Source organism: Melanostigma gelatinosum, assembly GCF_949748355.1.
Source record: "Melanostigma gelatinosum genome assembly, chromosome: 11".
NCBI classification, from domain to species: domain Eukaryota; kingdom Metazoa; phylum Chordata; class Actinopteri; order Perciformes; family Zoarcidae; genus Melanostigma; species Melanostigma gelatinosum.
Genome location: NC_136644.1, coordinates 9,018,271 through 9,031,872, shown reverse-complemented (window position 1 = coordinate 9,031,872; position 13,602 = coordinate 9,018,271). Strand labels below are relative to the sequence as shown.

At 50.3% G+C, this 13,602-nt stretch overlaps 2 protein-coding genes across 2 annotated transcripts in view; one reads left to right on the top strand and one right to left on the bottom strand.

The window, feature by feature from the left end:
* The window catches only part of rpl9 (ribosomal protein L9), a 337,328-nt gene that overhangs the window by 213,959 nt on the left and 109,767 nt on the right, over positions 1-13,602 (top strand). The gene's annotated exons all lie outside the window — the stretch shown is intronic.
* Positions 1-13,602, bottom strand: part of zcchc7 (zinc finger, CCHC domain containing 7) — a 55,772-nt gene that overhangs the window by 2,035 nt on the left and 40,135 nt on the right. Inside the window, exons 8-9 of the mRNA XM_079279103.1 lie at positions 8,946-9,044; positions 8,015-8,132 (exon numbers count right to left, since the gene is read on the bottom strand). Coding sequence (XP_079135229.1) covers positions 8,015-8,132; positions 8,946-9,044 — 217 coding nt within the window. The remainder of the gene's footprint in view (positions 1-8,014; positions 8,133-8,945; positions 9,045-13,602) is intronic.

Below are 13,602 nucleotides of genomic sequence, written 5' to 3'. Positions count from 1 at the left end.
CATAACAGCATAGCAGTGTGAACCATCAGCTCTGCTGTGCTGTGACTCAAGTAGAGGATCACTACCGTTACCATTTACTCATCACGTACATCTGTTTGCGTGAACTCAACAGTTTAGCGTTTCATTTATTTAAATAATTGTCAAGAAAATGTAATCTTTTGTCTTCCCATCCCATCAAACTTTTGTGTACAGTTTGACCCCTAATGAGTGGTGGAAAGTAATTAAATATATTTACTCAAGTACTGTACTTGAGTAAAGTTTTATGCCACTTCTACTCCACTACATTTCAGTTGGAACCTTTTTTTTTTTTTACTGCGCTACATTTATCTGACAGCTGCAGTTCTATTTCATCCTTACTGACCGCCAGAGGCAGTGCTTAACACTGGATATCTTCCGTCTCGCGCATGCGCAGGTCGAATATTTATATCAACAAAGTCACTCGTGACCTCGGATGACTCCCGTCGTCTTTAAGTTCCGGTGTCATCCTGAGTTCAGTCCTCTTTCATCTCCTCGCTACGCAGGTTGACTGCCATGGTAGTAGAAAAAATATATATTTTGTCTACGAGCAAGATATATTAGAGTTTGTCGCGGTAGCCTTGTGACCACCGGTCGGAGTTGCGGATCTTCGCCCTCCAAAGGCTGCGACAAGCGGTCCCTCTTAGGAGGGAACGGCGTTTAACGGCAGTTAGCAGAGCGGTTCGCTCCGGCTAATTAGACTAAGCTGATACTCGGATTGGGTCTAAGCTAAATACTCTGATTGTGTCCATTGATTGTTGTGAACATTACGGCCATATCAGTTAGCGGATATCAGTTAGCAGAGTGCCCTCGCTTAGGCTAACGGGTAGCACACCAATAGTTACAGCAACTGTCTATCGGCTATCTACTATTCTAGTGAAGAGAGTGTCCTCGCTCCCCTCTCACTCGAAGGACTGTTCTCCTGACCTGTTTCCACAGTGGCAGAGTGCGCTCGCTCAAGCTAACTGGTGGGACACCAATATCTGCAGCAACTATCTTAGTGACGAGAGTGTCCTCGCTCCCCTCTCACTGACTGTCCCCTGCCTGTTCTCAAACATTCAGCAGAGCATCCGCTCAGACTGGCCTAGAGAGTCGGCCATGTTTGACTTTCCCGGCTGTAGGACCTGTATGGCTCCTCTACAGCCTGATGATGGCCATGACCTCTGCCCCGCTTGCCTTGGCCTGGAGCATCTGAGGGAGGGCCTCTCTGAGAACCCATGCATGAACTGTGGCATCATGCCTCGAGCAGTAAGGACTGCTAGGCTCGCCGAGGCGGAACACCTGACGGGTATGGTCGGCCTCCCCCTTTCGGGTCAGTTGAATCCAGCCCAACCTACCCGTTCCAAGCGCAGGGCCACAGAAACCGCAGGGGCTCCCTCCAAGAGGGCTAAACCCAGCGGGCTGTCTTCTAGAGTGGATCTGCTGACCTCCGAGCTAGCTCAGATGAAGTCGCTTTTACTGGCCCTCCAACCTAGTGTAGGGGGGGCTGAAGCACCAGATCCACCCGCGGCTGAGCTTTGCTCAGAGGAGGACGTGATGTCACTGGCAGCGTCAGCCACGCTCTTTACTGAGTACAGTGAAGAGCGGCCCTCCCATGCTTCTGGACCTGCCTCCCGTTCCTCAGCTCAGAGCTCTTCGGAAGGGGCAGTCGATAGCTCCATGGGGTCTGTCATTCGCATGGCACTGGCACGCCTGCAGTTAGATACGCAGCAGCCGGAACCCCAGCCTGCGAGTGCCTTCTTCAGGCGTGTTCTCGCCCCCACCACCTTTGCTGTTCCTCCCTCCGAGGAATATCTGAGGGAGCTACATGCATGCTGGAGGGACACCAGGGCTCTGTCCCGTCTTACATCAGATGGCCGAACCCTGGCGGCCATGCAGGACGCGGCAAAGTTTGGCCTCACCTGTATGCCAGCTGTTGAGCAGACTATTGCGTCCCTCATAGTTTCCCCTGAGGAGACCCTGAGGCCCGATGCCAGGTGCCCTCGACCCCAATGTCGGGTCACGGATGACATGTTATCCAGGGCTTATGACACAGCAGCGCGCATGGGTCGTATTGGCAACTCCCTCTCCCACCTCATGCTTGCCCTCTCAGCTTCTCTGCAGCAGGCTACTTCCGACGCTTCCGCGACCAGCCTCAGTGATGCCTCACTGCAGGCGTTTGCGCTCATGTCGAGGGAACTTGGACGGCTGATGTCCACCCTGGTCCAGACTCGCCGCCAGGTTTGGCTGGCGCAGTCACCCCTGTCTGAGGCATGTAGGAGGACCCTCCGTACTATCCCAGTGGAACCGGGTGAGCTGTTTGGGTCAGCTGCTATACAGGCGCTTCAGCGGACTGTCGAATCTAGCCAGACCAGGCAGCAGTTCTCTGATCTTCGCAGGGACATGCCCGCACCCCGCAGACCTAGGGGTCCTACTCTATCCCCCCGGGGCCGTTTTCAGCCCCCAGCTCACCCCAGTAGCCACCACAGGCCTCAGCGTACCGCTGGGAGGCCGGCCCGCTACCCACAAAACCCTACCTACGTCCCCCCTAGACAACCTCCGGACTTGGGGACTACCAGGCGCCCCCCCCCCCCAGAGCCTCGAGAGGCAGGGGGTACAGGAAATGATGTCTCCCGGCCAGCTGTCGGTTATTTCTCCCAGCAGCACATCAGCTACTGGGCAGCTCATGCTTCAGACCCCTGGGTGGTGTCCACCCTAACCCGGGGGTACAAGCTTCAGTTCAGACGCCGGCCACCAACCTCCAGCCGGGTCAAAATGACCAGTATCACCGATCCGGCAAAATCCCTAGCCCTGAACCAGGAGTTAGCCGTGCTCCTGGTGAAGGGTGCAATCGAGAGGGTGGTTCTAATCAACTTACTTTCTTGTGAAAAAGAGAGGCGGCGGACTGCGCCCAATCCTGGACCTGAGGGGACTAAACAAGTTCCTGAAGGTGTTACCATTTCACATGCTGACCACAGCAGACGTCCTTCGGGCAGTTTCCAGGGGAGACTGGTTCATGTCTGTCGACCTGAAGGATGCCTATTTCCATATTCCCATTGTACCTCACCACAGGCGGTTTCTTCGCTTTGACTTTCAAGGCGGTCACTTCCAGTTCAGGGTGCTCCCATTCGGACTCTCCCTCTCCCCACGGGTGTTCACAAGGTGTGTCGCTGCTGCCCATTCCCCCCTGCAATCACAGTGCATGAAAATACTGCCGTACTTGGACGATTGGCTGATCTGTGCGCCATCCCAGCTTCAAGCGGCACAGGACACTGCTCGCCTTCTTTCTCACGCGGCCCTGTCGGGCCTCAGGGTAAACATGGAGAAGAGCTCCCTGAGCCCTTCCCAGAGCATAACCTTCATTGGTGTGGCTCTGGATACAGTCACTATGAGTGCCTGTCCGTCACCCCAACGGGTGGACGACATCCTCCACAGCCTCTCTCCCTTCCGAGGGGGCAGGCGGGTGCCCTACATTCTTTTTCTCCGCCTATTGGGCAAACTGACAGCTGCCTCAGCTGTCGTTCCATTAGGGTTGCTGTCACTGCTCCCCCTGCAGAGATGGCTGAACAGCTTTCACTTGGATGCCAAGTGGCAAAGACACAGGGCTATCGTGGTATCAGAGCAGTGCCTACTCGCTCTATCCCCATGGAGGGAGAGAGCATACCTGGCAAACGGTGTTCCCATGGGTTCGGTCCCATTCCGCCGAGAGGTGGGCACAACAGATGCCTGCCTCTCAGGATGGGGTGCAGTGTGGCAGAACAGGACTGCTCAGGGGCAGTGGTCTGCTCAAGACCACATAGAGCATGTCAATGTTCTAGAGCTACGGGACGTGCACCTAGCGCTCAAACATTTTCTGCCATACTTGAGGGGAAAGCATGTGCTTGTCCGGTCGGACAACACCTCTGCCTTGTGTTTCACATAAACCATCAAGGGGGCACCAGATCCGCAGAATTACTACGGGTATCCCGTGTCCTTCTCACCTGGGCTGCCCCTCGCCTTACCAGCCTTCGGGCAATGTACCTACCAGGGGAACGGAACCAGGTCGCAGATTTCCTGTCCCATCACAAGCCTCCACCGGGGGAGTGGCGGCTTCATCCAGATGTAGTGCAGAACATTTGGGGTCTCTTCGGCAGAGCAGAGGTGGATCTCTTTGCCTCGGAGATGTCGACCCACTGTCCCCATTGGTTCTCCCTGATGGAGAGGACCAGTCCTCTGGGTCAGGATGCCCTGGCTCACACGTGGCCAGGGGGGCTTCTTTATGCCTTTCCACCGGTCCCTCTGATCTTGCCAACACTTCTCAGAGTCCTTCAACAGGGCCACAGACTCTTGCTAGTGGCCCCCTTATGGCCAGCCAGGATCTGGTTCTCCCTACTGCACAGACTCTGCTGCAGGACACCCTGGCGCCTCCCCGACAAGAGGGATCTCCTGTCGCAACTAGGAGGTCGGATTTGGCATCCCAATCCCAGCCGCCTCCAACTATGGGTCTGGCCGCTGGAGGGCCCGACCAGCTGCTGACTGGCTGCATAGAGCCAGTCAGAAGAACTATCCTGAATGCCAGGGCACCATCTACCCGGCTGCAGTACGAAAACAGGTGGAGGCTGTTTTCTGACTGGTGTGTGGTTCGGAACAAGGACCCGGTGCAGTGCCCCGTACCGGTTGTACTTGAGTTTCTGCAGTCCCTGTTAGATGAGGGCCGGTCTCCCTCTACCCTGAGGGTGTACGTGGCCGCTCTTTCATGGCACCATGCTAGGGTCGACAATGGCACAGTAGGGAGCCACAGACTGGTGTCCCTCTTCCTAAAAGGGGCTCGGCGGTTGCGTCCCCCGAACGCCCCGAAGGCCCCTGCATGGGACCTACATTTGGTATTGGACACCCTATGCTTGCCTCCTTTTGAACCCCTGGCACGGGCAGAGCCAAGATGGCTGGCAACCAAAACGGTGTTTCTCCTTGCCATCACTTCAGCTAAACGTGTAGGCGAGCTGCATGCCCTGTCGGTGAGTGAATCGTGTCTGAGGTGGAACTCAGATGGATCGGGGGTTACTTTGTGGCCTAATGCAGCGTTTCTCCCAAAGGTGCTGACACGCTCTCATATCAACCAGCCTATCCAGCTTGCGGAGTTTGACCCCCCCATCGGGAGAGGAGAGGTCAAGGCTGCTGTGCCCAGTGCGGGCCCTCAGAGCTTATGTGGAGGCCACCGCTTGCATACGCCGGTCGGAGCAGCTCTTTATCAGTTATGGTGGGCCTAAGAGGGGCTGTGCCCTTTCGAAACAGCGCCTGTCCCACTGGATAGTGGAGGCCATTGCCCATGCATACAAGGCGAGCGACCGTCCTCTACCATCCGGAGTGAGGGGCCACTCTACCAGGAGTGTCTCCACGTCATGGGCAGCCTGAGAGGTGTGCCTGTGGAGGATATATGTGCTGCGGCCTCATGGGCATCACCGAGCACATTGACCAGACACTATAGAGCAGGGATTCCCAAAGTGGGGTGCGCGCACCCCTGGGGGTGCGCGAGCTGCCTCTAGGGGGTGCGCGAGAGGAAAAATGTAATGGCGGTGCAGTCCTGTCTCCTAAAAATTACGTTCCCCCAAAACTAAAATGCATTCTCAATTACCCTTTTACCACGAACGTATTTTCTCCCTGATTACGTTTGTGTTTGACGTACAAATACGCTTCTCATCAACATATCTTTGCCATACTCTAGTCTTTATTATTTTTCTGTGATCTGCCTCGCCTCTACCCCGCCACCCACAAGTTATTGACCCGCGGCCTGTTCCGAGGGCTGACAGACCCGACGATCGGGTGCCTCACGGCGGGGACGGCTGGAGACCTCGCGTCCCAGCGCCAACGAGTGAGCGCCCGCCACTCGGAACCATAAAACCAAGTCCCGGATTTCACCCGGGGGACATTCTGGAGGTATTGTGACCGGGTGATGTGCCTCGTTGCTGGGGAGGTATGAGCCGAGAGTTGCGGGGTGTTATGGCGGTATATATTACAACTCGGTGTTGTTCCCGTGCGTGGATGAGCGCATTTCTGCCGAAGACAGGCGGCGTGTTGTGGTAGTATTCTGACCGCGTAATAGGGAGAAGGAGAGGCGGTGGTGGAGAGGGAAAAATGTTAAAGAGATGGTGGAATGTATGATTGGAGAGAGAGAAGCGAAAAAGTTGGACGTGATCCCGGTGTCCAACAACACTGTCGCGCGCATCGATGCTTTGTCCGAAGACATCCTGGCTACATTGGTCGGTCGCGTGAAGAAGAGTGAGTTTTACTCTCTGCAAGTAGACGAGCCTACAGATGTGGCCAATCTGGCCAATCGTCCGTTACCTTCGTAACGTTACGTCCGTTACCTTTTCGAAGGCACAGTGCAGGAAGAGTTTTTGTGTTTTTTATCTTGTAAACAAACGCCACGCAAACTGTTCTCTCATTCGTCCGATTTTTATGCGGCTCTGTTGCTTTTTTTTTTTTAAGGTGTGTGTGTGGGGGGGGTTGGGGGTGCGTGAACCCGGTCGGGATGTAGAAGGGGGTGCGTGGCCTAAAAAGTTTGGGAACCGCTGCTATAGAGTGAACGTTACCACCCCTCACCCACTGGGGAGGGTTCCTTGGCCAGCTTCCTCTGCCTGAGCTATACGAGGTGGGTACTTGTGTTTCCTCTTGACTCTTTTGGTATAAGTCATCCAGTGTTAAGCACTGCCTCTGGCGGTCAGTAAGGATGAAATAGAACGAAAGTTAAGAATGTAACTACGGTTCTATGAATCCTGGATGACCGCCAGAGTTCTTGGTCACTCGGAATCCCGTGAACTCGCGAGAAGATTCCATCGGACTGAACTCAGGATGACACTGCCTCTGGCGGTCATCCAGGATTCATAGAACCGTAGTTACATTAGTAACTTTCGTTACTACCGGTAGTTCCTTTTCAAAGACATTTTTACAATAAAGCACAGATTAGAGAAAAAAATAAAAATAAATACATATAGAAATGTGTCTAACATCGCTTTGCTATTCTTCTTTTCTGTCCCATTAACAACCTCACAGTTGGACTACATTACCAAACAGTACATACTGTCTTGCTAAAAAGGTACGATGCCGCCTACACACTGATGTATCAGTATTCACAATCTAACAAAGTCATAAATAATAACTAATAATAAATGAATAAAGTACTTTTTACTTTCAATACTTTAAAGTTCCCCTCGGGACACGTTCTTTAAGTATGTAAGAACACTCTGCTGTGATAAACATTTTGTTTAACATGGTTTTCCCACATAAAAAGTTCATTCTGAAATTGTTCTCCACGTTTGACTCAGATAAAAAGTTTGCACCAGAATGGGCGACTGGCAGACGTATCACAATGGTAAACGTAGATAGCATCTTTTGTTTGTTTATGCTGCTTGTTAGCTTGTAGCTGGCAGTGGCTGACACAGTGTTAGTGGTTGTAAAACATACAATAATGTCTAGTGAGACGATCCAGGGTCTGGTTTACGTCCAAAAACTGCACAACCCTACTGTGTTTGCTGTCAAAACGTTTCACTTTGCTCGTGACAACTCCCCCACTCTGCTCTCACAGGTCCTCTCTGCGCTGGAGGTTTCAGGCTTGTGGCTAAGACTTCTTCCTCTTTGACACGTGTTGCCGTTTTTCTGCGTACCAGACATCGGCTTTTGATTTTGTGACGTACCGAAACTAGCTTGAGTGCGTTTTGAATCAGATTTTTAGGGAAGCGCACCGACATTCCCCCGTTCAGTCGAGGAATGCAGCACTTCTCCAGCGACAGACTTTATTACAGATACAAGTCAGCATAGTCAAGGTCAAAGACATTTTGAGTGGGTACTTTTACTGAAGTACAACAAAGTGTTTTTATCTTGCAATGGAGTATTTTTACATTCATGTATTGGTACTTTGACTGAAGCAAATGTAAATACTTCTTCCACAACTGCCCCATAACAAACCCTTCAGCTTTATACAGTGGCAGAAGGCCAAAGAGACGTCGTAATGAAGACGAGCAGATGGAGAATTTGTGTGACTCACCTTTAACTTTCGTCACGATCCACTTTTCTCTGATTCTGACGTCCTTCTTCGTGTCGTAGAGCTTGATGAACGGGCTGCTGGGATACGTCCGATTGTACATCCTCTGCCATTTACACACCTGAGGGAAAACACACAAATGCATAACGGCATGTGTACACACACACACACACACAAAAGTCACATACAAAGACGACAAAAACAGATGTGTTGTATTGTATTGAAAACAATATGGGTCACAAAGTCAAACTGCAAAGGAGAGGCCGAGGTTAAGCTGTCATAGAAAATCCCTACATTACCTCTACATTCATTCTGTAGTGTGTGATGTCATTGTGAACAATATCCATGGAGCTAACTTTATCTTTCTACTTTACCTTTTTCCATATATATATATATATAGACATAAATATGCATATATTTGGGCATATTTGCCTTTATATTAATAGTGGATGGTAGACAGGACACTAGAATTATGGGGACCGTAATGAATCCCAACGCCACCAGGAAACAATGTCACCGATGATATGTTATTGTTGGAGTTAACACGTTTAAGTTAAGCACACTTGGGAGACATTCCCATGGGAAAATGAAATCAGGTGATAGAAAAAGATTGACGCCTGACAAAGGTTCGTGAAAACGTCGAACTAACTCAGTGCCGACGGTGTGTGGGAATGGGAATTTCAACATTTCTCCTCCACATTCGGCATAACGAGTCTCTACAAGTTGAACCCAAATGAGCAAAACTGAGGGAACGGCTCTCTTATAGCATGCAAGAATCGTGTGTGTGGTAAGATTCAAACTACTTCTGATTTGTAGTGCAACCCATTTAATGTGCCTGGAAATGTTGAACGCCCGTCACCCCGTCACCTTTATTTCATTCTACCTCCTCCTAAAAGCAGTTGCATAAAAAAACAGGACAGAGTGAGCTTCTCACGTGGCCGAAGTGTCCTTTCCTGGAGCAGTTGTAGCAGTAGACCTGTTGCGTCCGACCCCGGTCCTCGCGCCGCTGCCTCGCGGGAAGACCTGCCTTCGTCTAAGTGCAGACGCAGAGAGTGAAAAGGGGGCTCGTTACAAGAACATTCGTTTCTCTCTATAAAATAAATGTGGTGGTGAAACCGTCCATTGGTGTCTCCCTCTTCTCATTCCCATGCTCTCTATTGATACGAGCTGCCGTGTATTGTGCGCTGAATATGGCTGCTGATGTAAACCGGCGATTACTGGGTCTGTAGTTAGAGGCCTGTAATGACCCCGTATGATAAGTAACCGTGTGTGTGTGTGTGTGTTGGACACAGGGTCCCGTCCCCTATGGGCCAACGTTCTGAAAGCCTTCCATGCTCCAGCGCCCACAGCAAATATACACTGATAAAGAGAGCGAGAGAGAGAGAGGAGACACAGGCACAGTGCATTTACTGCTAATGTCACACTCACACACACACACACACACACACACACCTAAGGTGCCCCCCCCCTCATCCCTCTCTCAACCCTGATTCCGAGATTACAAATGATTTGCGTCATTTCTTAAACATAGCTTAGCTAACCGTCCCCTCCTTTTCTTCTCCTCTCCCTCCTCCCTGCTTCCCTCTCTCCACCAGCCCCCCCCCCCCCCATTCCTGCCTCCTCTCTCCCCCTCTCTCTCTTTTCCGCTTGAGTAGTTTTGCGGTAGAAAGGATGAATGCTATTAGAGCATCGCGTCATTATCGGGTCAGGCCGGCCGGGCCATCTCCATCACAAAGGCCAGGAGATCACAGACCTCTTGCGAGCGAGCGTGCATGCACACACACACACACCAACAAACACACATGTGCACCCTAAGGAGATCACAGTCCCCGTCTCAAGCTCCCCTTTCCCACCCCTCCACCCCCCGGCCCATTCATCTTTCATGTAAATTGGCTGTAGGTCTCCCTCCGTCTCTTCCCTCCCTGACCTTGGGCTCGCGTTATCTCCGCGTACTCTGATCCAGCACAGACGGAATGAAAGCACCAGAGAGAGGAATGAAATCCCCTCCTACTCGCCCATAAACCTCTGATAGTTGTCTTAAAATTATTTTTTTTAAAACCCATGCGTGTGAGGAGTTGTCTGCCTCATACAATATTAATTAACTGAATAAACCTTCATCCCTCTCTCTCTCATTCCCCGCTCTCTGTTTCCATCCGGCGCTTCCTATTGGGGGGGGGGGGGAGGCATCTAAATTGCTAACAGGGCGAAGGGCCAGTCAGTGTCTTTGCTCTTTCTTTCTCAGGGGCTTTGCAGAAGAGTCCTCAAGAGTCTGGCTGCGCGGGGAAAGTCAATATGGCTCGGGCGTATTTTCAGAAGGTTTTTAAAAAGATAATTTATGTTTGAGGCTTAGCTTAGACTCTCCTGGCACCAAGCTAATGTTAGTTGGGTGCCTTTCTTGATGTAAGATTTTGGGATCAACGAAAAGCAAACAACAAATCCGATTCCACCGACTGTGGTTCACTCAGAATTATGATGGTAGTCGACAAGCATCTGTTTGAGTCATGCATCAGTTTTCCAAATGGAAAAAAAACTTACATATCCCCGGACATCAGTTTCTCATTATATTTGAGGAGAGAAGCAGGCTCTGCAGTTCCAAAGTCATCCATTACAGTACTTTACTGTATATTTACAGCACTTGTATAAACAGCTGTTGACGCCATTAAGGAGCTTTTGAAATTGTACAATTTTAGAATCACCTGTGAAATGTCACAGGTGATTCTAAAATGTTCATCTTGTAGCAAAAAACCCAAAGGCAGAAATGATTTAACGTTGTAGATCTGAGATCTGATCACTTTAACAATCACATTTACTATTGCTGGAGAGAACCCTGTGGTTTGCAGTCACATGTCTTAAAGACGGATTATGCTTGAAACTAGGTCCAACAGCGTTGTTATCCAACCACGTCTGAAGGCAAGTGGAAGTGTTTATAGCGGTTTCAAACGACCTTTAACAACTCTTAAATGAGCAGTGTGTAGGAATTTAGTGGCATCTAGTGGTGAGGTTGTGGATTGCCTTCGGGCAACATTAAAAAAAAAAACCCGTAAATGGCTCTTGCTAGAAAGCCAGAGTTTGGTCCGTCTGTTCCGGGCTACTGTAGAAGGACGGCGGTGCAACATGGCGAATGTTGCTTCCTCCATGCGGCCGACCAATTGCTGCATGAAGCAGTTTTTTTGTCTGACATCTGAAAGGTGTGTATGTGTGCCTTTCTGTTCACCTACATTGCACTTTTAGGGCTACCGTCATGCTTTAAGTTTATGCATAAGACCATCTCTGTATGTCTAGTTTATTTCTTTTTATATTTTTTGTCTTTTGTCCGCGCCGGATTAAATCACCTTTTCCTGTTTCTTTTCAGTGTATCCTTCTGTATTATGCAGATGCTGTTTATGACATTTAATCTGGTTAAATTAATCAGTTCTACATCTTTCCTGCTTTCCCCCAAAAAGGTGACTGACCTCTCCATTCATAAACTGGCATGACAGACTATTCTTAGCATGGGAGTCTGCATTAAAAAAAAAACGTCTGTGTGTGTTTAACTAACGGGCCTCTGAGTGCAGAGACGGCATGAGAGAGTCTCGCCCACTTCCTGCTGATATGACATGGAGAGCTTCTGGAGGTGTTCAGACACTTTACCAGTCAGACAAAAAAAGGGACTGAAGCTGGAAGAGGACCGACGGTTTAGGATGTGTCTGTGTAGGAGGGTATTTAAGAAAGGTCCTAAGGGCTTCGCTGGGTGGACACAGACAACCAGCCATCCGTGGCCTCTCATGCATGCACACACACACGTTTTCCCACAGTTGTCCCCGACGTATACACTGTGTCTCTCTCTAAGCCCCGCTCTCCTCTGCTCCTTGCCTTAGCTGCTGGTGGCGAAGCCGTGATAATCCTTTGGCCGACACAAAGCTCAGACTGTTACCGACTACAATCTGAAGGAACACACACACACACACACACACACACACACACACACACACACACACACACACACACACACACACACACACACACACACACACACACACACACACACACACACACACACACACACACACACACACACACAGTTATCGAACACAATCCGAGAAGCAAACAGGCTTGTGTGTGTATGTGTGAGAGGAGAGAGCGGTCTGGATCTGAACAGTGACGGGGGGGGGGGGGGGGGGGGGGGGGGGGGGCTCTGTTTTGCATATGTTATTGCGGCGATGGGGTGAGGTCTGCATAAGTTACTGGAGCCAAGGGGGACAGACTGTGTGCTTTTATCATCGGAAACAGCCTCGCAACACAACATGACGACTGGGCCCATACCAAAACAAACACACCCTTGTGGTGCGTGAGTGTGTGTGTGTGCAGCATGCCAGTATGTACACATTAGGTTAACAGGGCAGGGGGGGATTAGACAGTTGTGAAATGGCTAGAAGGTGAACATGTTTTCAAGGAGAAGACGATAAATTACCTGGCGAACTGCTAATCCATTGATTCTTCAGTTGGGATTTTTAACCGCGCAAATGTCCAAAATTGTAAAGAATGTAATTATGGTGTTAGCTCTCACTCTTGGACAGTAAGGAGAGAATCAATCGTTGTTTGGAGACCTGTTTAAGGTGGAGGACTGTGGGGCTATGGAGGAGGAAGCCTACTGGGGAGAGAGGGGGTCCCTCCAAATAACCAGATGTGATTTCTGCCCCTTTGTGTCTGCCAGTTCACAAAGACTCAGACCTGAAGCCCTAACCCGGCGCCCTTTTTGTGAGCACTCCTCCCGCTCTCTCACACACACACACACACACACACACACACACACACACACTGTGTAATTCCCAGAGGCTCTTCATATCTCCTCCTGTCAGTCAGCCGGTCTGAAGACAATCAGCGGGACTCCTGATTTTCTCTTTAGGAGAGAGAGGGAAAAATGCTCCTGGAATGTCGCGATAATGTGATGCGGGGGGGTGGGGGCGGTGGGTTTTTGCCACCTCTGGAGGAACCCCCCCCCCCCTCCCTTTTATTTTGGAGGTAATCTGGTCAAACTGTGGACGGCGGAACAGCGGATACGAGCTAATCTATTCAGATCTAGGTCCAAGTCATTCAGTTTCTATTCTTAGCTGCTGAGTTCAGAGGCTGCTGTGTGTTCATTCACTTTACATCCAGCAATTAGACAGAGACGACGCATACGTGCGTGAGAGACTGGGATCCAGACGTGCTGTGTATAGATGGACTCTTATGCCCCATTCGGGATGTTAAACCGTGATTTTACATCGCAGCCAACAAATCACACACAGACCCACCCTTCCACACACATAAACATCGACCCCATCCAGCTAAGCGGAGAGGCACAAAGGCCAAGCAAAGCCTGCAAGACCTCTGATAACACTGCACCTGTGTGTGTACGTGTGTGCGCATTTGTGTGTACATTCCTATGGTTTTGCATGTAGTCCATGTGAAGACACCTGTACCAAAAACTTCCAAAGGAAGCGTCTGTGGACATTTGTTTCCTTTTACTTTTCTCCCTTTTGGTTTTTCTTTAATGCTCTTACTTATTGTTTTCATTATTGCTGCAGTCTGTTACTTTGTATTGTTGTGCTCTGTTATAGGACTGACACTTA